This window comes from Watersipora subatra, chromosome 5 (genome assembly GCF_963576615.1).
Source record: "Watersipora subatra chromosome 5, tzWatSuba1.1, whole genome shotgun sequence".
Lineage (NCBI taxonomy): Eukaryota > Metazoa > Bryozoa > Gymnolaemata > Cheilostomatida > Watersiporidae > Watersipora > Watersipora subatra.
The window spans coordinates 32,699,544-32,726,654 of record NC_088712.1 but is presented as its reverse complement, the minus strand read 5'-3'; the positions used below and the strand labels follow the sequence as shown (position 1 = coordinate 32,726,654).

The window sequence follows — 27,111 nt, the reverse complement described above, 5'->3', positions numbered from 1 at the left end:
AATCGATTACAAATGAAAACATATAAGCTGCCATTAATCAAACTTTGTTATAACCTTGGTTGCCGTCTACCCTTCTAGCCATCGCCCGTTTGGCCATTTTGTTGAGACACTGGATACTAACTGATGCCTTAACTGAATATGCTGTTTTTACCCTAGCCATCAAATATTACCTTGTCATTCTAATGCATTCTGATGCGTAACACTACATTTACTCACTTATGTATACATTTAATGATTACTTTCTAAAATGATTTTCCATAAACAGAAATAACTTTCATTGAATTGGCCTATAATTCCTACATTAAACAGCAAAGTGTGCTAATCACATTTACTAAATTTCCATACCGTGGCACCGTAGCTACACCGTAGCGACACCGTAGCGACACACCCCCATGTGGCGCTGTAATACCATCATGGTAACACTTGTGTTGCTCTCATTCTGTTGTGATTCAGTGTTGCTGTTTGGAAACGAAAGACCTGAGCAATGCGCCATCTTTGTACCGCTAAAACGGTTTAGCAACCAACTGCATCGAACTTGTGAGTGTGCGTAGGTCTTGCTTTCCTGTTGCTTTATATGCACACATATGACTCTACATAACCTTGACATAACCTTGTTATAATCTTGACATGACCCTTGCACAAACCATTGTTCTAATTTAGCGCACTATGGAAACATGATCTGTTTGTGAGCCCAGCGTAGCGCCTCCGCACAGCTGCACCCAAATGTCACTACACTATTGCTATGTGGAAACTCGGTAGTTGAGCCAGACCGCTGTGTATGACTTTCACGTAATGCAACGTTAACCTCTGTTAACTTGTTAACCTAGCTCCTGTTGTTTAAATCTTTACTATAATAAAAGCCACATCCGTAGCCCCACTAACAGCTTTAAGAAAAAGATTGTACAGGTTAATCAGACCGTAATATTCAGATTTCAAGCCAAGCTCTGTACTATCTCTACTCGGTTACCACAACTACTAATAATAGTTGCAAACATGTCTGCTATACACTACACAGTGCGTGGACAGCTAACTTACTAGTGTTTATAACGTTCTAACAGCTAGATGTAATAGAATGACTAATAGTTAGTCAAATACGAAAGAAGGTGGTCGCCTATTTCTCCTTGTATGTGAGAGCTCTTCTGATCACTTGAGAATTCATTTCTGATGGATGATTAAATCCTTTTTTTAACACATACAGTGCAGTCTGACACGCAAATCAAGTACAAATTTATGGAAATAAGTTAGGCCATTCTCCGCTTGCATATCTGAAGGGTTCACTCAGCACTAGTTGCTATGGTAGCATGCTGATTTATTTTCACTTGACTGTAACTTCCTATCGAGAGCTTCACATCCACCGCTAGCAAGTGTGTACGTTGCCAGCCTTCCAGTACTATCTTCATCTATCTATCTATTTATATATCTATATACCTATCTATATATCTATATATCTATCTATATATCTATCTATGTATCTATATATCTATTTATCTATCTATCTACATGTATATATCTATCTATTTATCTATATATCTATCTATCTATATATCTATCTATATATCTATAGACCTATATTTATCTATCTATCTTTATATCTATCTGTCTGTCTGTCTGACTGTCTATATATATTTATCTAGCTAGCTAATTAGTTCTAAAAGTAGTTTGACAGTGTTTAATTCTCACAAAGTAACAGTTTTTCTGCTTAAACTTTGCTAACGTTGCTGCTCAAACTATTGCACAGCTGCAGCCTGTCTTTGAAGACTCGGCTCACTTCCGCTCACTTCAGTTATTAAGATATGACAGCATTTATGCCTAGCCATGCTTGTTTCGAGCCTTTGATTAGCCTAACTTTATAGATATAAACAGTTTTACATATATATATAGCTGCTCTAAAATTTGTCTGCGTAAACAATTTCTCATAAACAATTTCTCTAATATCAATAGAGCATCTCAAATGAAAAACTCTCTCTGGTGTTGGAGACTCAGATCTGACACAGCACTTTCATGTGTCGATGCATAATGTTTTTAGACATATAAACTTTGTGCGCCGCATCTATGACTTTTGGGCTATGCTGGGAATTACATGTGCATCAGGCTTTGGATGAAACATTGATACTTGACTGAATAATATAATAACAATAACTCGAATGAAATGTCTGAGAGGGAACGCCTCATTGGGAACAATGAAAATCATAAATGATGGAGCTTAGCTTGATAGATCAGTCTAAAAAGCAAATTACATTTTAATGTTTATTGATATAGCAAACATAATCTGTTTCTGATAGGTTTTAGAGAATCGTTATGTTCATCTGACAAAGAAAATTCGACCAAATTGTCTCAGCTCACAAACAGCAGCTAGTACTTCATTCTTAATCTTTACTTTAATACTACCTGAATGCCCAGCGTATATATATATATATATATATATATATATATATATATATATATATATATATATATATATACAATTAATTGGATCATAACACATTTATAGAACAAATAAAAGATTGCCAATTGAGCCTGTCATTACTTGAAGTCGCCTACTCCTGCACATTAAATAAGCCATATTGAGTCTGATCTTATAACTCGTATAAATCTTCCCTCATGTGAGAAATTTTTAACATTGTAGAAAATTACTCTTATTATAATAAAAATTATCGTACTAGATCGAAAGTCGTGATCAAAGATCAATAATTAAATTCCAGCAAAAACCAGTCTTTTTTGAAGCACTATAATTACCTCATACAATTTTTCTTCAGCTTGATAGGTTCTAACCAGATTATAAGAAATGAGGTTTATAAATGTATACATGTAGATAATCTTTTTTAAGAAAACCCATAGCCACCGTTTTGTACATGTAGAGGAGTCATTGTTAAAATAACTCAGATTGATAATTCTGTCAACAAATAGTCACTTGTGTAGGTATATTGACCAGTCTAGTCAACAAGTAGCCATTTGTGTAGGTATATTGATCAGTCTAGTCAACAAGTAGCCATTTGTGTAGGAATACTGATCAGTCTAGTCAACAAGTAGCCATTTGTGTAGGTATATTGATCAGTCTAGTCAACAAGTAGCCCCTTGTGTAGGTATATTGATCAGTCTAGTGAACAAGTAGCCACTTGTGTAGGTATATTGATCAGTCTAGTGAACAAGTAGCCACTTGTGTAGGTATATTGATCAGTCTAGTGAACAAATAGCCGCTTGTGTAGGTATATTGATCAGTCTAGTGAACAAGTAGCCACTTGTGTAGGTATATTGATCAGTCTAGTGAACAAGTAGCCACTTGTGTAGGTATATTGATCAGTCTAGTGAACAAGTAGCCACTTGTGTAGGTATATTGATCAGTCTAGTGAACAAGTAGCCACTTGTGTAGGTATATTGATCAGTCTAGTGAACAAGTAGCCCCTTGTGTAGGTATATTGATCAGTCTAGTGAACAAGTAGCCACTTGTGTAGGTATATTGATCAGTCTAGTGAACAAGTAGCCACTTGTGTAGGTATATTGATCAGTCTAGTGAACAAATAGCCGCTTGTGTAGGTATATTGATCAGTCTAGTGAACAAGTAGCCACTTGTGTAGGTATATTGATCAGTCTAGTGAACAAGTAGCCACTTGTGTAGGTATATTGATCAGTCTAGTGAACAAGTAGCCACTTGTGTAGGTATATTGATCAGTCTAGTGAACAAGTAGCCATTTGTGTAGGTATATTGATCAGTCTAGTCAACAAGTAGCCATTTGTGTAGGTATATTGATCAGTCTAGTCAACAAGTAGCCATTTGTGTAGGCATATTGATCAGTCTAGTGAACAAGTAGCCACTTGTGTAGGTATATTGATCAGTCTAGTGAACAAGTAGCCACTTGTGTAAGAATATTGATTGGTCTAGTGAACAAATAGCCGCTTGTGTAGGTATATTGATTAGTCTAGTGAACAAGTAGCCATTTGTGTAGGTATATTGATCAGTCTAGTGAACAAGTAGCCATTTGTGTAGGTATATTGATCAGTCTAGTCAACAAGTAGCCACTTGTGTAGGTATATTGATCAGTCTAGTCAAAGCCTGTTAAATAACTAGTAGAGCTTTTTGTTACCTTAGAAGTTAGAACATGTTTTGAACCAGCCACCAAGCCACCAATATTCGTTAGAGTACCTCTGATCAGACAACACATGAGGTTAATCCTTCTCCGATATTTCCTTTCTATCTCAAGACTGGATGTCGGAGCAAAGTAAACTGTTCTATTGCTGGAAAACCAACAAGAAACTGTTTACATATACATTAAACTAATAAGAAACTGTTTACATATTCATTAAAGCAATTGCATTATATAAAACTATGTACGTAAAAAAAGGTAAAACTAATATTACATCTAAAAACCGAATTAACCCTTTGAATATTACTCGCTTGTATTCCACCATTGCCTAGTGTGTGTCAGAAACCCTGACGACCACTATACCAGCATTCGCATAGCTCTTTCTACAAATATTGTTTCAAGTAACAGAGAAATACAATCATATTAATTCTTGCTAAAAGCCGTAGAACGAAAATTTAAATTCTAATTTTCATTATTTTCAAACAATTTTATCAGCTTCCTTCATCATTATAACTATTTTACTTGGATGATATGATTTAATGGTATGGTTGGATGATATGATTTGATGATATGGTTGGATGATATGATTTGATGATATGGTTGGATGATTTGATGATGTGGTTGGATGATATGATTTGATGATATGGTTGGATGGTATGATTGGATGATATGATTGGATGATATCGCAAACAAATTTGATATGACTTATTTGCTGGTATGTGATGGATAATCAAGATGCAAATGAAGATTTATGTGATACTAATAATAATTTTCCTGATTATTTTGAGACAGAACACGATGATGAACATGTGCTTGATGGATATAATAATTTGGCAAACATATTCAATCTTTTTTAAGTCATGCAAATTTTTATGGTTGCAGCCGCAAAACTTTGAAACAATTTTTTTATATTTTTTGATGTTTGCTGTGTGCTGTTTATCAGTGTTTCACCAAATGGCATTTGATTGTGAGCATGTTTAGATATATTTACTAATAGCTTGGTTTGACAAATTGTCCAGATATACTGACAGACATCGACAAAAATGGCACAAAGGTTCATTGGCTTAATAAAGAAAAAATGAGCAGAAATATTAATTACTTCATCTTAGAGAAATATTCAAGTTAACTACAGTTGACCTTGTTGACCTTGTTGACCTTGTTGACCTTGTTGACCTTGTTGACCTTGTTGAACAGTTGACCTTCTTCGAACTTCACTTCTCCGACTTTTCATATGTCCAGACAATGTTTGAGTCTTAACATGTTTGATGTAGTCATACCCTGTAGAGCGGCATAAACGGCGTAAAGCAGAGTACAGTGGTGTATAACGGCGTACAGCGATGTATATCAGTCTGCAGCATTGTACCCCGGTGTACAGTGATGTACAGTAGTGTACGCCGCTGCGCAGTGACGTACAGCGGCGTTCAGTAGAATGCAGCGACGTACAGCAGTGTGTGGCAGTGTGCGGCGGTGTGCGGTGACGTACAGTGGTGTGCGGCAGTGTGCGGTGGTGTGCGGTGGTGTGCGACGGTTTAAAGCAGAGTACAGTATTCAATTTTTAATGCCTGGACTATTTTAATATCCGTACGTGACCCAGTCTGTATTAGTTTAACTAAATGAGGGTTGTTGGCCGTTCTCATCCCTTTGAACATTTTTATTTTAGACTGACATCTTGTTTAGTTTGTAACGAATTCAGGCGAGGCTTTAGCTTTCTGTCTAAACCAGTGGTTCCCAACCTTTTTTTACTCCTGCAACCCTGAAAGGATTTGCTCTAACTTCGCACCCCTTAAATATCATTTTTTTGTTTAAGGATAAAAAATGTGTGGTTTTACAAAATTTTATCAAAAGAAGATATTTGTTTTACTGAAATATATGTAAAAAAAAGACAATTAGACAAGAAACATCACGGATTGATATTTGAACAAACTTTACAAAAATAATATCATTTGCTTGAAATGTAAAACAGTAAAATCAGAAACTAGCGAAATACTTATAAAGGAATTTATTTTGGTTTAAATATGCAAATCTTTGTTTGTATTTAATCATTGTGGAGTGCAAGGTACCAAATCAGAATTCAAAAAACATAATGTAGCTGGGAAAAAGTCTTCTGAGCAGCTGGAATAAATTAGTAGCAAACTAAATGTAGATGTAAGATAAATAGCAAGTATGTAAACTACGAAATGTCGATGAAACGTATATATTTTGGTAACGTATAAAATCAGTACAAAAATCGCAAAATTTTAAGTTCGAGTTAAACTCCTAGCTTTAAAAAAAAAGGCAAAGAAGCATCGCGTTGCATATACTTAGGTCCCAAAATATTTTAATGTAATTGTATATGCGAGAAGAATTGGCCTTGACCCCGGATATAGTAATTGAACCGTACAAAAAATAATTCTTAACAGGGATGTCGTAATGCGTGGCCGCATCGGTAAAATAATCAGCATGCACTATAATAGCTATATCTATAGCTGAACGCACACCAACACTTAGAAATATAAAGATAGATCATATGATGAAATTTTGTACATTTGGCAGTATCACACTTAAACACGGAAAAGTCGTTCAGCAAGGACTCTAGAAAGTAATATTTCGGGAATCCTTTGTTCTGTTTGGTGCCGTGACGCTCTTATCCGATCAAGATCAATTCATCATCAATGTACTTATGAAAGAGAAATCAATAATGAAAATACTACCAACTTAGGATTTCTATGACGTTATCGACCTAAGTTTTTGAAAATTTTCTTAAAATTTCTTCAAAAGATATCATTTCCTTTAAAGTGCAAAACAGTTCATTAAACTAAGGAAGTTTCTTAGAAGTTGCAGCCCTGCTTCTTGCACCCCGTGGAATGATGTCTCACACCCCCTGAGGGTGCGAGCACCTCTGTTTGGAAACCACTGGTCTAGACTGTGACATGAGCAATCAAAGTATATGTTAGATTTCACAAATTAACTTCAGACAAGACAAAAAGAAATGATACGATTTTTTCTTCAATTATGCAATGGCTTGAAATTGAAACATTACGTTCATAACTAAATAATCATGTTAAATTGACACATTACTCAAAATGCAAAACAGTGTGAGAGTTACTTATAAATAAAACCTGTCAGTGGTTGTCAGCTACTTGCACAGTGTGTACCCTAAAATAGCAGCCGGCAGGCAAACTCTTCCAAACTTTAAATTTGGTCTTTTAGAGTTTGTCTGTTTTATTTTTACATTAAATCATAACATAACAAGGTAATAGAGAAAGTAAAGTGCGATGTTTATATATGCGCAGTAGCATGGCTATTCGAGGCGCAGAGCCCGGAGATAACAGATGAGATTGTTAATGAAGAAAACATGGATAGTCTAAGCAAAAGAAATCAGAACAAATCAATTCCAGAGAGTCCAGCGAGTACTGCTTCAAATCAGCTCTAAAACAATCATGACTATTAATTTTCCTTAGCCTTAGCCTTTAGCCTTAGACTTTAGCCTTAGCCAAACTGGCAAGGAAATCCATGCTGATGACACATGACAGGCAACCCGTCTATGGTCACCAGTAGAGAAGGGTGGAAGGGGTAATGAAAATAAGGAATGACGAGTGTTGTAATGTGTTGACAAGTTAGTTTGAGATTTAAATTGTGTGAAGGCTTAAAGATATATTGTTAGTTGGTATAGTTGCTGTATAGGCAAAACACAAGACCTTTTAAATAAAGGAGTTGATGGGAAATAATAGTTTCTATGATATATTATTCTAAGCAATCGCTTCTGGATGACCAAAAATTTGTTTAAGTTGCTCATTGGAGCATTTCCCTATGCTTCCATGCAATAAACTCTTTTACTGTTAGTTAGAGTATTAAATAAAAGCAAAAGAGGAATTTTTGGTATGATCAACGAGGCCTGGTAAATACTTCCCAAGCTTTGTCGCAGTTGTTTCCTCAATATTTCTGTTTCTTGACCAGTTTAGTGTACTATCTATTGTAACGTCTGAATAGCTCTATGTGTCTTGACCAGTTTAGTGTATTATCTATTGTAACATCTAAACATTTTATGCTATTCGCCATTTGTATGTTTTGTCTAATCATGGAAATATTTTTTCTTAATCGAAATTTATTTTGTAGATTTTGAATCACTATGAAATTGTCAACATTTGATGTTAGTTTGCTTTGATTATACAAATTTTGCATCCCGTCTAATTTTCTGTTTATCATAACTCTATATATCTTTATTCAAGTTTTTAGCTGTATAAAATAAGTTAGTATTGTCAGCAAACAAAATAGTTTTAAATTTATTAGTACTCTTTACAAGATCATTAATATATAACAAAAATAGTGTTGGTCCAAGGATTGATCCTTACGGTACTCCATGTACATTCAATTGAAAGTACCACAAGGATGAATCTTTGTGGTACTCCACATTCCGTTTTTTAAAGATGCTGATCATGATTTAGAGCTAGCAGGGTCTCAAGGAAGCAAGGCTAAAGCAGGGTCTCAAAGAAACAAGGCTAAAACAGCGCCTCAAAGAAACAAGGCTAAAATAGCATCTCAAGGAAACAAGGCTAAAACAGTGTCTCAAGGAAACAAGGCTAAAACATGGTCTCAAGGAAACAAGGCTAAAACAGCGTCTTGAGAAACAAGGCTAAAAGAGTGTCTCAAGGAAACAAAGCTAAAACAGCGATTCAAAGAAACAAGGCTAAAACAGTGTCTCAAGGAAACAAGGCTAAATAACAATATACACTATATCGCACCAATAAAAAGACCAGAGTAAAGTGAGTCTAGTTTTAATGCTCCACGGTTTATCAAGAACTGTCAAAAGTTATTGAGGCACTTTCTCCAGCAGAAGATAAAGTTGTTTCAGCGATAATAAAATGCTGCTTACAGTTAATGGTATCGACAATCGAGAAATCTGCTGAATTAATTCAGCTTTATTACCTTCATATTGAGCTATTCATGAAAGTTTATGCAATGAATCGGTCATTCGTGTTCGTCATTCATGGCTAGCAGCCATTTGTGGTTGTTTCAGAAACTCAAAACATGGCCAAGAGATACAATGCTAAGTTTACAGAATCACTCCAGCATCACTTGAACCACCACACCACCATGCATGGTGGCATGGTGCACCAGGCATGGTGCATGGCTAACGCCGCGGCATGCGTTAGCATACATGTAAGTCATTCTAGGCTAAGCTTAGGCTAAGCATGTGTTAGCCTAAGTCATTCTAGGCTAAGCTTAGGCTAAGCATGTGTTAGCCTAAGTCATTCTACAAACTAAACCGAGGTTTACCCAAGAGCAAAGGCTGTCAGTGGTGCCTGCTTCTTAGACTTACAGAGGGAAACTTATAATTTTTTGAATAAAATCAAAATGAATATCGCTGTTTTATTTTTATGTTTATTTCACTATTTTTTGTGCTGAAGTAATAAGCATGATTCACAGACAATGCTAACAAATTAAGGAATTGCTTTTTATAGCAGTATATTATGTATTATTCTTTTTCTTATCTTTGTTTTTATTCATTGTGACAAACTGAATAATTACGTATTCAGTAAAATCTAATATTTGACGGGTTGCTTATAAATCATCATAACTTTTGAACCAAAAAATCTATAAAAAATATTTTGATACTGAATTATTCATCATAAAATTAACATTAGCTGATGCAATGAAAAATACCACCAATGCGCAGAGTGAATGTGAGATGAAGTAAAGTGAATGATCGGTACAGGTGGTAGTGTACTGAGTGGTAAAGTGAATGATCAGTACAAGTAGTAGTGTACTGGGTGGTAAAGTGAATGATCGGTACAGGTAGTAGTGTACTGAGTGGTAAAGTGAATGATTGGTACATTTGGTAGTGTACTGAGTGGTAAAGTGAATAAGCGGTACAGGTGGTAGTGTACTGAGTGGTAAAGTGAATGATCAGTACAAGTAGTAGTGTACTGAGTGGTAAAGTGAATGATCGGTACAGGTAGTAGTGTACTGAGTGGTAAAGTGAATGATCAGTACAGGTGGTAGTGTACTGAGTGGTTAAGGTAATGATCAGTACAAGTAGTAGTGTACTGGGTAGTAAAGTGAACGATCAGTACAGGTAGTAGTATACTGAGGGATAAAGTGAATGATCAGTACAGGTAGTAGTGTACTGAGTGGTTAAGGTAATGATCAGTACAAGTAGTAGTGTACTGAGTGGTAAAGTGAATAAGCGGTACAGGTGGTAGTGTACTGAGTGGTTAAGGTAATGATCAGTACAAGTAGTAGTGTACTGGGTAGTAAAGTGAACGATCAGTACAGGTAGTAGTATACTGAGGGATAAAGTGAATGATCAGTACAGGTAGTAGTGTACTGAGTGGTAAAGTCGAACGCTGCTGCTTTGAATTTTGCATGATGCCTGTGGTTTTGGAGAGATGGACAGACAGACAGACACAGCTCTTATTATAGTATAGATTATTGCTGGGTAATAAAACCTATTGGACTCGCGGGTTTATCTTTTCTCGAGTCTTGGGTAATAGAGGTTTTGAACATTTCGATCCTACTAGTTCAGACCTACTAGTTCAGATCCTACTAGTTCAGACCTACTAGTTCAGACCTACTAGTTCAGACCTACTAGTTCAGGTTTTTACTTGCAAGTTTGAGTTTTGTTACACGGATCCATCGAACAGAGTAAACAAAAACTCGGTTTATTGTGCCATGCGCTCTAAACGTTGTTTAATAACTCGCCTGGTAACCCTTTGAACCCTGGCCTTTTTTGTCGATGCGTGTCAGTAGCCCTGGGCGATTTGTTCAATGATCCAAAGTTTTTAAACTTTTATTATACATGTACAGTCAAACATGGATAACTTGAACTTCACGGGACCGAGCAAAAGTGTTCGAATTATCAGAGCGTTCAAGTTATCAGAGCACTGTCACAAGTCCATATATTTACTTATTTATTAGTAGATACATATACATATACAAACTATAATATAAATCAAAAGCACAACTGGTTTGTTTCAAATTAAATCCTTCTAATGTAAAGTTTAAAATGTTTTTATGAAAAAGTATAGAGATTTTTCTATCGTTTGAGATTGGTTTGTTGTTTGAGGTGATGTTATTGCCAGGACGTTTTTTAAATTGACATTGGCAAAATTTGATCGTTGTTGAAATGCTCAAAAGAAAAGACATCTTTTTCTTTTGAGCGTTTTACCCACGATCAATTTTGCCGATTTTTCTTGAGGTTAATGCAAAGATTACCTCACTTTACCTTGCTTCCGAAGGGTGATCGCTATGCGGATGTTTGGTATAAATCAAATTTCACCAAACCTTTAGAAAAGTCGTTGACAAAAATATTTTGCCGATGGTGGTAATAACGACGCTTACGAATTACGAAAAGTTGAGGTTTACCTCTATGGCTTGGAATAAAGTGATTTGCTAAAGCGATAACAACCGTTTCGGAAGCCATTGGGAAAAAACAGTTCGAGTTAACAGTGTTGAGTTCGAGTTATCTATAGCAATTTATCATTACGTGGGAACGGACCAAAGAAACCGTTCGAGTTAACCATGTGTTCGAGCTATCCGTGGGTGAGTTACTCATGTTTGACTGTATATATATCTGAACGTGCTCATAATATAATGATATTTGGTAAAACACTAGTAAAAAGTTTGGGCAACCTACAGCAAATGTCATCAAACAGAAAAAAACAGTACTTTACCATTATTCGGGCTAAAACTATAAAAGTTTGTACGATTTAAAAAACTCCAAACAACATTTACAATTGCATCATATCCATTGAGCACATGTTCATCATTATTTTATGACTCAAAATATACTGGAAAATTGTAATTAGTATTATAAAGTTCTTTATTTGCATCACAATCATTCATGACTTACCAACAAATGAGTCGTGTCATTTTTTTCGTGATATCGTTCAAATAAGATTTGTTATTAAAACAAAGAAAGCAGGTAAAGATATTTGAAAACTGTTACAAATGGAAGTGAAATTGCTGGTTTATTATCTTGTGCAAAGATTAGTTTGATTGGTTTACGCTTCTACTTAGAAACGGCTTTTGTAAACAAAGTCATGGGAATGCCAGAATTCTGGCTGATAGAAATTCTGACACACCTTATGCAATGCCTGAAAACTGACAGTTGGGTTCAAACTTCAAAGGGTTAAAGCTGTGACCCCGAATATCGGTAGTTAGAAAATAGTAAAAAACAATAAATAAATTAAATAGAAATATAATTAATTGTAAAATTTAACATATGCCTGATGTTTGGAAGTTTTAGACATAAAACCCCTATCAACAAACCCATTACCCAAAAAACCCGTTGGTCAAGAAGTACTCTTGCCAAACACTGCCATTTACCCGATACTCGAAAAACCAAACGGAAGGGTAGGAGTTTAAACTTGTTGGCTAAGAAGTACTCGTGCCTAGCACTAGTATAGATTGTATTTTGTATATATTTTGTGCTTGTTGTTAACTAGTTTATTTTGAATCATTGTTTATTTTGAGCAGCTACGTATTATTTTAAAACAACTCAGCTTTTTCAGTAAATTTGAATTTCGATTTTTGAACCATATGAGATTATAAAAATGTGAGTGGCAAGTCTTAGTAGTTAATACCGGCAACCAGCAGGCATCTGCAGTGGCATGTCAGCAAATTTGTCAAAAGAATGGCCACTGTCCTTTTTATTTCAACTTGTATTGGGATGTTGTAAAGTATTTGACTGCGCTACATTTCTGAAGCTGAGGTAAATGCATAAAAAAGCCCAAAAGGAGTCACAAAAAGTCAGTTGATATGAATTTATTATATCAATTCTTTTATGAATTCTGTTATACACTCCATAATGCAGTTAACCTGCAAGTTAGTGTAATCTGCAAAATAGAAACAGCAAGTAACAGTAAGTCTAATGAGTTTTGTTACTTGCAAATTTTTAACGATTGTTTTATGCTAGTAAAAGATGAAAATGGCACTCGCAAATGATGCGCAAGAAAATGCTGTTTAATCCATTAAAAAATAATTTTCACACTTCAATCGTTCTTATTGTAATTTGAGTAGCTCCAAATGCGCACTATGACCTCTGACCTCTGGTGCAATCCGTTTTATGTAAACGTCCATGAAACTCTTATTACCTGCTCATTCTACTCACGACTCCAAATCCTCCTTATCCACATCATAGAGACACAGAAATAAGAGCCATACGTATGGTTCTATATACAGGTTTAATAATCTTGAAATTATTGAGATATCTGGCTATCCAAGTGCTATTTAATTTCCAATGTCTAGCCAAAATATTTGAAAACTGAAGTGAAATAGCCTTAGGTCTGACTGTTTATCAAGCCATCCTGACTGTGATGATCAATATACAAGCCTAGAAGCTGTGTCTGTTCAAGTTTATATCTGAACTAGCTTAATGCTCTGCATTACATGAGTATTAAAAACCAACTTATAAACAATGACAGGTAATGTAGTTGCTGCCACTTACTATTAGCCTGGCACATTGCCAATGGATAATTTGAGTAAGGTAGTTAATAAACCTATTAGTAAACTATGAGAACTAGCTTGTTTTATGCTTTTATGCAATTTATGCTTGTTCTCACGTCTCTCATAGTAAACTAAGAGCTTTCATGGTAAACTATGAGAGCTGCCTCACAGCTCTCGTGGTAAACTATGAAAGCTGTGAGAACAAGCATAAAATGATGTTGCGCCGTACACAAAGTGGTATGCATATTCTCAGCCACATAGCGACCTGTATCACCCAATGAATCCATCAATCTCACATAGCTTAATTGGTAAGGTATTTAGCTGGTGAATGGGAGCTTCCAAGATCAAATCCAGCATGAAAGAAAATCCTAAATTGTAAGAACTATCGCTGGACAAACCGAAACACACACATACACACAAACTTTGAGATTTATTTACATATAGATTTGAAAATTGAATTAGCATAACTTGTGAAAATTCATCAGTTTCCTTTGTGAAAATTCATCGGTTTCCTTTGTGAAAATGCATTAGTTTTCTTTGTGAGAACTGGCACATAATTAATCTTTGTAAAAGTCATGATATTGACCAGCAAAACTCTGATGGCAGTTCCCTTAGTTCTGCTATTGCATAGTCACATGGTAGTATTGTAATCACACCTAACAGAGCTCCTAGCTTTTTATAGGTCCGGCTTGAACAATTTGCACGCAAGAGTAAAAGATCTAATATACCTACAATGAATCTGCCATTCAAAGCTTTAAGATGCATTGCTATATTTTTAAGCTTCGATATTACAAAAAAGGATGACTCTGCTGCAGTTGTTGTAATTATACTTGGTTTTTGTTGGCTAATGCTGATACATCCTTTGACTTTGTTATTATTTTATGGTTATCTCTGCTTATATTTTTAGGCAATCCTTTACCAATCTAAGACTACCTCAGCTCAACTTAGCTGACCCTAACCTGGCTTTGGAAAATGCAATTGCTCTCTGGTATGAGAGGCTTAAATATGACCCTGACTACAACGGAATATGTATGGACCTTTAAAGATATTTCCCTAGAAGACATCCGTGGCCCGCTGACTATTGGATTATTGTCTGTCGTATTCTTTCTCATTATGCTCGCGACCATATTTGGAAATATTATTGTCATCATAGCTATATTGACCTACCGTCAGCTCAAGAAACAGCAGAGCAACTTATTTATATTAAATCTTGCGTTCGCTGACATCAGCGTAGCAGTGACAGTCATGATATGGTCTACAGTTGCTTTTATTCTAAATATGGGCAAAGACAATGACCACCCATGGATATTCTCAACTGTAAGTTTTAAGGTTATTTTGACGTGCTTAACCTTTTTCCCAGCCCAAACATGTCTTTTAGATGGCAAGTTTAAACTCTGTAGCATGTCTGATTGTTTACATGTTTACTATCCTGTTTCTCACAAAGGCCTTTGCAAAGGACTTTGTGAGAAACAATACACCGGTAGAAATGAGTGAAAAGTAGAAAGAAGGAATCAGAGAAACGAGAAAAAATTTTTGTGTCCTTGACATTTATAAAAATAAACTTTTTTAATTGAACTTGAAATAGAAATATTGTAATATTTTTTATCAGAATGAATTTTTATTAACTTTACTTTAAGCAATTTTTTCAATTCTTAATTAAATTATATTATTTTAGATTGGCTCAGGTTATATTTAAATTTAAACTAATCTTTTTTAGGGAATATTTTCATTCATTTTAAAAGGTTCTTATGGACAATCAGCTGTTGAAGAATAGTGTCAGGCGTAAATATCAATCTCTCTATACTGAAGTAATTATGCTTGAGTTCGCTGCCCATTTTAGCCGATGCCAGTGTCAGCCGCTGCCTATTAGCCGCTGTCAGTGTAAATTGCTGCCCATATTAGCTGCTGCCCATGTCAATCGCTGCCCATATTAGCGGCTGCCCATATTTGCTACTGCCCTTTTCAGTGAAAGTGCTTGTTAACCCTTTCGCGACCGCGGGCTTACGGCTGGAAATTCCCCAGCGCACCGGTGCATTTACGATGGCGATTTGAGCCTTCGACACCACTGCGTAAAAACTGCATCAACTTTCTTCAAAATTGAGGTAGTTACGGGGGTCCTCCCATGTTTTGTGACGATTCTGACGACCCGACGACAGGGATATTTAAAAAGTGACAGACGAGACGACCATTTACCAATGTAGGTGACGAGGATTGCGTAAATAGGATTACTAAAGGTACGGCTGCACGTAACGAATTTTTTGTTCGTTCGGAGTTCTGGCCGAAATCACGAAAAACGCAGAATTAATCGGTCAAAATTCACAGAATTATTTGAGCTGTGCATGCCCACCGAGTTCGTCGACGAAACGCTTTTAACAGATCAAACAAATTATTAGCGAGCACGATTCTAGCAGCTTTAGCAATTAGTATAGTCCAAGACATGTACCGTGACACACAATAAAAATACGGAAGCATTTCAACATAGAACACACGATGTAACTGTCTAAGTCGCGCTATTATTAGTTAGCAAACACAACTTTAGCAAATTTTAAGATATACGTAGTCCGAAAACATAATGCGACACACAAGAAAATTATTACAGAAAGTTATCATAGTAAATACGATGCAACTGACTTGTTTGCGCTAGATATGTCGACATTCTCTACCACAAAACTTTTGCTGCTAAAAAGGAAATATAATTAAAAAATAAACAAATTGTAGCTATAGTGTCCAAACAATAAATACATTCAATAACGCAATTTAAGCAATTGCATCGTGTGTACTATGTTGATTTGCACTTATACTTTTACTATTGTATGTCATTATACGTCTCTTTGATTATACTAATTGCAAAAGCTGCTGAGATCGTGCTCGTTAGCACGATTCTAGCAGCGAAGAATAATTCTGTGTGTTTCAATCATTTCGTGATTTTGGTTAGAACCAACGGAAATTTTGTTACGTGTTGCCGTACCGTTACTAACGGCCACTAACTTATTATTTGTTCATAAATCACCACGGTCAACCGAAACTTCACTAGTTTTGGTTTGAAGCATCTGGCCCAGCATTTATAGACTGCCAAATAATTAAAGCAATGAAATGCCACGACATTGACAGCAAATCCGTTTCCAAGTCTGTGACTGACAGTGATTATTAAAGGCAATCTCGGTCTATTTTCCGTACAAGAAATAAAGCTCTAAAAACCTAAGACGGCTGTCACTCTTCGCGGAGTAATCAGCAACGCTCCCAAACATCACTAATATGTTTGTGAAGGTCGCTGGTTGAGCCATGCTTTTGGTTAGCAGAAGTTCAAACCTAGCGAGTGTCAGATTTTTAACGCAACCCAGTGCCACCAGTATAGATATTTGTATTAAAATAACGAATGTGAAGAAAGAGGTTGTTTTGGTTACCAATTTGAAAAAGGTGACAGTGATTTTAAAAGTGACGACAGTGATTTTAAAAGTGACGACAGTGATTTTAAAAGTGACGACAGTGATTTTAAAAGTGACTATTCTGACGACAGCTTTGTGTGGTAGGACCCCCAGTTACGTAAATTAACATGCATAGGAATCCTGAGAAATTTCTCTACAAGCTGATATTTTTTTGATGTAGTTAGCTTGCATTTGCTTACCTGCAAGAGTCGCAATTCGTTGAAGCTACGAGTTTTTTTTACGTTTGTACGTCATTTTCAATTGTATTTTATATTTACTAAAAGCAATTGGCAATGTTGTATAAATAATTCTTGCATGAATTCATATGTTCACAACAATTTGCAAAAGAATTTAGTCGTCCAAGAGCATTGAAAGCGGAGTTATGAGCTCCGATGTATAGCGGGAGCGCCACTGGAAATGCTCGAGACGCCATGTCCATAAGCAGCGCAAGACAGTCATCCGACAATGTTGCTCCAACCTTTGTGCAAATTGGCACAAAACTGCAAATGAATATGCATCTGAAAGCTGAGACATTTTCCTGCAGAATGAGATTTTTTCCTCCACACAGCTTGCAAAGACTTTGCAGCTAGACATCTATATATTCGCAGTTACAATTTTTTGCTCTGAATTTTTATGCATTTCTTGAGATTAGATTTATGTAAAAAATTTGCATATAAAGTCATTGCACAGATTCATGTGTGCTACAGCAAAGATTAACTGGTTGTGTGCAAGAAGAATCAAGTCGTGAGCCTATATTCACACATTTGGTGAAGCAGCGAAAGACAGGAAGCAACATTTATTATGAGCAGAAACAGCAAATCATGGACTGCTAGATTGCAGAACAATATGAGAACTGAACTATTTGATTAGACTGCTGTTCTGAAGATGGCAGTGTGCAACAAATACAGCACACCAATGCACAACTAATATAATAGATTAGCAAATGTATGTACAAAAGCTAGCAATACAAAGCAGTGAAGCATTTGCAAAAACTAAATAAAATACCATTTGTAAATCAATTTAGTTAGCATGGTAAGGATCAAAACATGACTCGCACAAAGATATTCTACAAGTGACTCCGCTGCCAGTGCATTCAGCTTGCTCATTGACGATGTATACAGACAACTGGTGCACATAGCCAAAGACAGCAACGGAAAGCAAATAACATGATTCCAAATTTAGATCTTTTAGATGGAATATGCTGTTTGAAGTTGAGCCAGCCTTTCCATGCCAGCAAGCTTTCATCTACAAATATAAATTTATCAAATAGAAAAACAGGATAGAACCAGTCGCATGTCATGGCAAAAACATTTTTTAATTTGAACAATTTATTGCCAATAGGGTCTTCAAAATTGTCAATTAAGTGTAAACTTGCTTCTAATTTTCTTTCAATTTTTAAACTGATTAAAAATCAGCGTAGATAATAAAGGATTGTGGACCAGTAAGGCAACAGAGTAGGCTTTTTGAGAATACCTATATGCAAAACTAAACAAGCAACTCGCCAAATATTTATCATCAACAGGCTCCGAAGCATCGCAATGTTTTTGAAGGCCATATTTATTCGTTTCGTTAAATATAACATTTATCATGGCCAATGTTTAAAAAGCTTTGAATAATAAAAACACTTACCTGTTTAAGAATTCAAACTTATACTCCTGCTAGGCTGTCAGCAAAATGTAATTCTTTTGGTTTTAAATCAGCTCCTCTTTGATATCCGTCCTTATTCGCCGTTTCAACGCCGGCCGTTTCAGTCTCACTTTCGCAATCCAATTCATTCTGTTGATTTTCTTTTTTTACTTTCATCGTCTTCCTCACATTTTTCTGGTCTAAAATTCTCTTCTTCACTTTCAAACCAGTCGGTATCTTCCTGTAAACGAATCTTTTTAGCAGCGCCTGAAATATCGCGTCCGTTCATAATGATCAGCTTTCCATAAAGAACGTTCAACTTCTAACAACGTGTTCTTTTTGCACATGCGTAGAAGGGACTAATTATAGCACCAAAATAATAGTATGATATTTTTAAAACTCCTCAAGTTATTAATTAAAAATTTTAGGGCCGTTTTTAAAATAAATAAATCAATTTAAAAAATACCTATCGAAGACTCAGATCTGACGGGCAATTACGGGTTTGGTACGCTGAGACTGCGCTCTCAGCCCGTCAGATTATGGGAACGGTGTGGAAAAGGTTAACTTCACTCAGTACTCATCTTGTCAGCCTTCATTAAACTGGGGGTTAAAGTTGCGGGCTACATCGACTTGATCATTGTCTGGCATTCGATTTTATTTTGGTCCAAACCATTTATTTGTTTCTTTTTTATGGTCAATTCTATTGTAAATCATTTCCTTGTTTAGAAAATTTGTAAGCATTAAATTCGTACATTGGAGGCCATAGGAGGCAGTGTGGCCAATAGGAGGCAGTGTGGCCAATAGGAGGCAGTGTGGCCAATAGGAGGCAGTGTGGCCAATAGGAGTGTTTTTTATGATTTCAGGAGATGTGTTCTCACAGGTCATGGAGTTTTGACAATTTTCCAATTTTTTTTTAATTCTCTAACATTTAAAGCCATCTGCTGGCAGGTCACAAGCTTTTCATGTCCAACTGTTTAGCATTTTAGCAGTTGTTCCATAGACTGACTACAGTGCAACTATTGACCAGGAGCTTGAAATGTGAACTTTCAACATTTTGATAAACTGGATAGTTCATTCAACTAGACTGTCTTACTAGCTCTAGAATCTCTTGAAGGCTCTAGCATGAAGAATTCCCTATTTACATACAAAAAAATTATTTTTGCACTTCCTTAACTTTTGTTAACCAAAAACTGCGTGATCTGACCAATCAAATTACATGCAGTAGTTGTGGGATCAAGTGATTTCATTGATTCTATGTGCCACTCAAGTGTCTATTGCTATGTTTCATTATTTGAACAAAATAAAATAGCTGGACTTTAGCCTTCTTTGAGTTGTCCAACATTTTAACAGGGCACTCAGGTTATTTTAAAGTTTTTAAATATATTTATATGTAATTAAAAAGGCATTTATAATAGCTACTAAAATTGACTAAAAGTTGATTGAATGTTAGGTCAAATTGTTTGTAGTTACAAGGGCAGTACATAATGTAAAGGAAACTGCTGTTTCCCTTTACAACTCTACAGGAGTAAAGATACCGAGTGTAAGCAATAAGATGTATATATATATATATTTTGCAAATATTTATAATACTTAATATACTAAAATATAAATCAATGTGTGTGCATTACAATGAACAAGATGCAGAGAGACTGCTAGCTACTTCTGCCTTCCTAGGCTCATCTGGGCTCCTTATCTAGATATGTTCTTGCATTAGGCTCTGCAAACACCTGCCAGCAGTGGCTTTCTTTCAGCAACTGGCAGGCTCTTTCTTCTTCGATCTTTTCTTTGACCCGGAGAAGGGGTAGGCATCCTGCTCGATAACGGTATTCAGCTGCCGGTAGTTGACACAGAATCGCCACTTGCTATTTTTTTTCTAGACCAACACTGTCGGAGAGCTTCATGCACTTTCAGCCGACTTGTGGAGTACCTTGCTCAACAGCTCGTGAACTTGATTCACAAACTCCGTCTCTTTCTCCGATCCCAACTGATCTAAAGAGGTTGCCAGATGGGTCGGGTCTTCAGCGGAATAGAATGCACTACCCCGAAGGTCCATTCCATATCTCTATCAACGGTGCTGAACGTACCCTAGTAATGTGTCAGCAACCATGCCAGCTTCTTGGTCTTTCCTGGCTTTGTGCAGCTTTATTCGCTCCAAACAAGTCTTCCAAGTGTGCTGACACCCTTACGTCTGGCGTATTTGCACTTGGAAAAGCGACACCCGAACCATAGAGTTGTGGTTTGTCATCCACCTGGTGGTCCTCTACTCTTGTGTAAATGCTGACTGTGATATCATCTCGGAGGTGCAGTAGGAGTTGGTCTGTAAGGTTGAGGCGTGACTGTGCATTCTTTTGACTCAGGCCGGTTCAAACTTGTAGCCAACGACGGCTCAACCGGACAGCCTTCTATGACTTCTACTGGGAAATAAGTCCTTGTGGTCACTCAACACGAAGTATTCATTTTGGTTCTAGCTGGCAACACCTTGTACCGTACTACTTGGACTTCACTGTATGACAACCCACCATGTCTATCCATTCAGGTCAAGGGCCAACTGTCCACAAAGACCCCAAACTGTTGTGATATTTTTGCACACTTGTGTGTCACCAAAAACGGCATCCTGAGGATGACGTCCTTATTGATGTTACTCCCCACAAAGACCTCTTCAGTTATTACATTTTTTAGCCACATGGACAGTAGCACGACTCTGTAGAATGACAGCTGGGTCTCATCGACCATGAGATCGTAGCTGCCACTCTCTTACAACAAGTTCCTTTCTCCCTGAAAGAGCTTGTCAAACACTTGCTTGCTCAGCAAGTTTGTCGTGCCCTGGTGTCGATCAAAAACTGGACAAGTCACCCTTCCACCTTTTCGAAAAAAAGTAACTAATAGAGTAAATCCAGTCAAGTGCTTGTGCCCTGCTTAGTTCTGCACTAACCTTGTCTTACAAGACATGTTCTTGAGTCCAGGATAATCCTGATTCTGACTGCGTGCTAACTGATTGCTTTCAGTCTCGGTTTCGAGGATAGCCTCAAGGAACCACACTCTAAAAGCCAGCTCTTGGGGTGTCACATAGAGCCAAAAGAGGAGCGTAAGGCAAATCAGGGCAGCCGTCAAAACAAGCGTCCGATGTTGCACCAGCCAGGGTTCTTTGGGCCAATCTTTGAGCACACCTTTGGCAACACAGCCTGGTGTGGCTTGGTTTCAGTCGAAGCATGTTGCCATGTCTGACCCATCCTCTAGGTGCTGGTGATCCAGTTCCTCCACAACCTTCAAATAAATCTAGAGCTATGGCCAGAGTCTCCTTCATCGCCATCTAAGCCAGTATGTTAGGTACAGACTTTTTCCCTCTCAGTTCTCTAGTACTTCTTGGATTCTACGAGGCTGGAGCTCCTTCTGGCAGAGCATCTCTAACCAGTGACATGTTAGGCCGGCCTTTAAAAGACAGTTTCCAACGATTGGTTGGAAGCCTTAGTGCAACCAGTAGACGATCCTACTGTTGCAGCTCTTTGCTGTTTCTCTGGTGTTTAGGCTTTTTGCTAGGGCAGTCCTAATGGATGTGTCCTTAGCTTCTCCACCACCAACACTGTAAGGTTTTTTTTCGGTGGTCTCCTGGAGCTGACTTCTCTCCTGCTGCAGCTATTTGACCTGCTTTGTCAGTTGCTACATGACCAGTGCTACCTGGCTGACAATCAGGTCTTGCAACACTGCAGTTTGCTCTTCTGGGGCCTCTAGTTACAGTCTTGACATCTGCAGATTGATGACCATTCGGCTTGACCTGGAAGAACCCCCTCCCAGCTCGAACCACATTCCTTAGAGTAAGAGTCGGTACAGCCAGCAGGTGGCGCTGTAGTTCTGCTTGATTTATGGTGATGCAAAACAGATCTGCTCTATGATACATCGTCCTATCATGTTCGTCCTATAGGGCAAGAGCAAGTCCTATCATGTCCCCCTAAGCCACACGAACCAAACGCTCTACCTGGCAGGCATGCTCTCGAAGCATAGTGACTGCGGCTCGCCTAAGAGTACTCAGCTTACACTGAACCTGCTTTGGAAGAGGACAAATCAGGCTTGTAGCACTTCAACGGCAGCTTTTACATGGTCAGCTCGCATGCAAAAGCCGGATTGCTCGCAGTTTTCTGCTTCTTCTCACAGAGCTCAGAAGTAGAGCAGACTAGTTGGTTCAGCTGTTTGCATCAGCCACCTCCTGGGATTGGCTGATGAAGTACTCAATGGTACTGTAGTAGTACTGAGGTGCAATAGTACAATAGTACTGAAGTGATTCGAACTAGCTACCAGAAGCTGGGACCCAGGGACATCATCTTTTCGAGCTCCTCGGTGAGACAGTCGGTACTGTCGATCTAGTCTTCTAGCATGTCTGGCGTTCATCTTAACGCTGACTTTTAGAGAGCTCCCCGATCAGTAGAAAGCAGAGTTGCCCTATAAGAATACAGCCCGCCATAATCAAGAATGTATTTCACCTCAAGGCGATCTGTCTCCAGTGCCTCTTTTCTCACACTATCAATAGAACTGCCCTAGCTTGATAATCCAGAGTTCTGCCTCTTTCTGTGGAGTCGAGATCTGTGATCCCACCGCTGTGACCAATGTAAACGAAACTGCTGGTTCCTTTTACTGCTCCACACCCATTACTCCACAAAAGTTGAGGAACTGAGTGTAAGCAATAAAACGTAGATAGACTTTACAAATATGTACAAACACATGTGATTAATGTGTGTGCATTACAATGAACAACACGCAGAGAGACCGCCAGCTATCTCTGCCTTTCTTGGCTTATCTGGCCTCCTTATATAAATATGATCTTCTTTTTAGCTCCGCTTCTTGATTGTATTGGCTTATCAGTTCATTGTTGGCTCCTATCCGCTTCTTGATTGGCTTATCAGTTTATTGTTGGCTCTTCTCCGCTTCTTGATTGGCTTATCAGTTTATTGTTGGCTCCTTTCTGTATTTTGTTTAGCTCGCGAGAGAGAGAGAATGGAGAGAGTCGAGTGAGTAGCCCGGTAGAGCAAGTTGGCTCATCTACTGCCACGTCTCTTGCTGTGTCGAGACTTGACCCGGCTATAGCGTAGATTCTAGGATCAGCTAGGCAGCTGGCCCTGATCTCTGCACTCTGCTACCACAACAACATGGTGGTTTATTCAAATGTTTTCATGTTGTGGTTAATCCACAAGTTTAAAAGATTAAACTGACAACAATAATTGAGTTTTGATAGACACATAATTTATTGAATGTTTCATGCTTACAAAAGATGGAAGCGGCTTTTGGGAATTATTACAAAGAAATGTGATGCAAACTACTTTATTTCAAAAGTTTTCCACACTTCAGTGATTTGTATTTCAAAAGCGCACTACTATAATTCCTTACCTTTTTCAACAAAGCACATTTGTTAATTCGCATCATGCGCAATGTTTAAATAGACTGAACGCCGAGAAAAATGAGCTCAAAAAGCGCGATTTTATCACAAGCTAGCGTTGTTATCGCACTTTTTTAAATATGCAATGTTAAATAGCTTATCTACCTTTCAGAAAAGACTAAGATTATTTTTAAGGCTGAATTTAGATAATAATAGATTTTAAAACACCCATCTATATTATTCTAAATCGGTCTACACAGTCCTAACATTCCTAAGCTAGATTACATCACGTATTTACGAGCGGTGCTTGTTGTGCTGATCGTGTTGTTTTCGAGACCGATATTAAAACACTGTAAAAAAGCCTTCATTACTCTGAAAGTTAGAGGACCAATCTTTATTTTGAGTACAAAATCGGAATCAGTGTGTCTGATTTACCTAGCAAATACAATAAAAACTGCACGCGACAGTTATGGTGTTTGCTACAGTTTGCAGCCAAAACTATCTTTTTATGTGCAACAGAAAGGAGGGATGAGCGTCGATCTATTGTAAGCTAAGTCTATATAACCACAACGTTGCTATCAAATAATAGGCTGTAACCCTGCAAGTTTAGAGGTTATATAATATTAATCATCTTCAAGCAGGGTTGGAAAAAACCATGGTTTTTATGAAAAAATTGAGAAAAACCAGGTTTTCTTGGATTAAACCGGTTTTTATGGTTTTTATAATTTTACTGAGGTTTTTGCAATTTTAAGTCTAATTAACGTTACTTACTATAGCCGCATGATTGAGTATTGAACATACATATGTGGAATCATCTGTTAAAGATGGTACTGTGGCAGTTTTTATGGGAAAAAAAGAAAGAAAAAATATGGAAATTTCAGAACGAGTCTTAAATCAAACATGGTCGATGAAATACAGAGCAGAAATCTTATCACATAAAGTGAATATTTTACATACAGCTCTATGTATAAGTAGGAACTTTAATCCCAGTGATTATTTGTGTGGTAGCGTAGAGCAGAGCATAATGCAGATGCATTGCTAGTGTTTGGAGCAGTGGCAGATGACTCAACTTCTATCACCTGAATATTAGCATCACTGTCTAAATTGGTGTTTTCAGCTTGATATTTGGCTATGTGAGCTTTAAGCCTATCTGCGTGACCTCACGTTACGACAGCACACCTATTACGTTTTGCCTTAAAACCTTTGCCTTTCAAAACTTTTCAAAACACAACAAACCTGATAAACTGAATTCTAACAATCCAACGATTTTGGCTTGTGACCAATAAATGAAATATTAGTTTGCAAACTTGAAGCTTTTGCCCAAAAAGATTTTATTGTTTTAATTTCTAATTATAAGTAATCCTTTGTCACTGGCCAGACTTGAGAAAGTATTCATTCATTATTAGAGACGATGATTGGATTAGTATATTTCACATGGTTTTTATATTTCATTAGTAAAGAGATCATCATATCACTTGATAAAACCAATTGAAAATGAAATTCACTAATTCATTGTTGTGCTAGGATTTTATGTAGTTTCAACTTGAGCTCTGCCATCAATTTACCACTGTGTCCTAAATAAACTTCCACAGCTGATAATTACATATAATTGCATTTCTACTGCACATGAACCACTAGGAGCTTAAAATATTATTTTTCACAAAAATAATGAAAAAAACCGAAAAAACCATAAAAATCGGTTTTATTGGGCTGGTTTAAACCACTCAGTTTAAGCCATTGGTTTAAACCAAGCCAACCCTGTCTTCAAGTGGTGCAAATATATAAAATATAAACAAATGAAATTGCAAGGCATAATTATAATACATGCGGAAACGGAAATAAACATTTTAAAACAAAAATATTTGCACCGTTTTTTCGGCAGGTTGCGTTGTGATTGTTGCTTCTATATGGACCCATTTCCTTTTCTTCTTACTGTTTAATACTTTTAACTCTGCTGACCCCAGCTTTTCTTCTGCAGCGCTGAACTAATCGATATTACCATCCAAATCCAAAAAGTTTTGTTAGAGGAGCAAAACTTTTACGCTTTGTTATTCGAAAAAAGTTTTTGAGACAATTATGATAAGCATAAACATTCAATCGCATTTAGTCTAAGCACAAAGTATAGTTTGAAAATAGTAGTACAGATTCCATCGTAATTGTAATCCGTTTTTCCCGTATTTCAAAGTATCAGAAAGGTGTTAAACAAGAAACTACTATTCGCCTAACACAGTTATTCATTATTTATATTGAGTTTTCAAAGGTTTAAAGAAACACTTGTAAGTTTTTGAGTTGAATAACACAAACATCGTCACTGCGATACAAACATCGACACTGCGATACAAACATCGACACTGCGATACAAACATCGACACTGCGATACAAACATCGACACTGCGATACAAACATCGACACTGCGATACAAACAGCAACCTTAAAAGAATTAAATGTTAATGATGTAACCCAATCATTATTAGCACCATTTTGAGGACACTTTTCTACTGCTCACTTGCTCGTGCGGGTTCCTAAAGATCAAAGAATTTCAAAGTGATAATCAAATACAGGAGGAATTCAAGTAAAGGATACCGCTCTATTGTTAAAACCTTTTTCTATAATAGTGGCATTCAAATAGTGGTTTTACAGTAGTTATACCAATTTTCCACTAGGTTATGAATGGCTGAAGCAATCCTGCAGAGTTTAATAAAAATATGTAGTGGTGTATTTTTATGTCCAAAGTAATTAGCATGGTTGCTTGTTCTATTAAGTTTCACCACTAGGTCCGAAAGGTCAATTTATGTTCAAAAATGCATCTAATTTCCTTACTGCTTAAACTGCTGTATTACAAGATATGTTATCTCTCAAAAATATAAACAGAAAAGTAGAGGCACAACAGAGTACAACTTATGATGACTGAACCCATTGGTTAACAAAAGCCATAATTTTCTCACAAATGATAGATATAAGATTGTAACACTGAAGCATTGTTACATTGAATGTTACAAAGCATGCCATCAGTCTGACTTTTGTTAAAATATGTGGACTGCACTGCTTACTGCCAAGTGTCAAATGTAAAAAGAGTAGGCTTGCATAGGGGCAGCTTTTTAAAGCAGCTTCCATGTTTTGTTCACGATTGTGATTAAATATTTCTGATTTCAAATTTGGAAGAAATAAGCAACTAATAAAACTAATA

General features: G+C 36.9%; 1 protein-coding gene across 3 annotated transcripts in view; it reads left to right on the top strand.

Moving 5' to 3' along the window:
• LOC137396425 (D(1) dopamine receptor-like) overlaps positions 1–27,111 on the top strand; it is a 52,835-nt gene that overhangs the window by 1,762 nt on the left and 23,962 nt on the right. Inside the window, exons 2-4 of one of the 3 annotated variants that reach the window (XM_068082700.1) lie at positions 8,507–8,824; positions 9,079–9,221; positions 14,416–14,825. In XM_068082700.1, coding sequence (XP_067938801.1) covers positions 14,481–14,825 — 345 coding nt within the window. In that variant the 5' untranslated portion in view covers positions 8,507–8,824; positions 9,079–9,221; positions 14,416–14,480. The remainder of the gene's footprint in view (positions 1–8,506; positions 8,825–9,078; positions 9,222–14,415; positions 14,826–27,111) is intronic. The other 2 variants (XM_068082701.1, XM_068082702.1) reach the window with 2 other exon arrangements.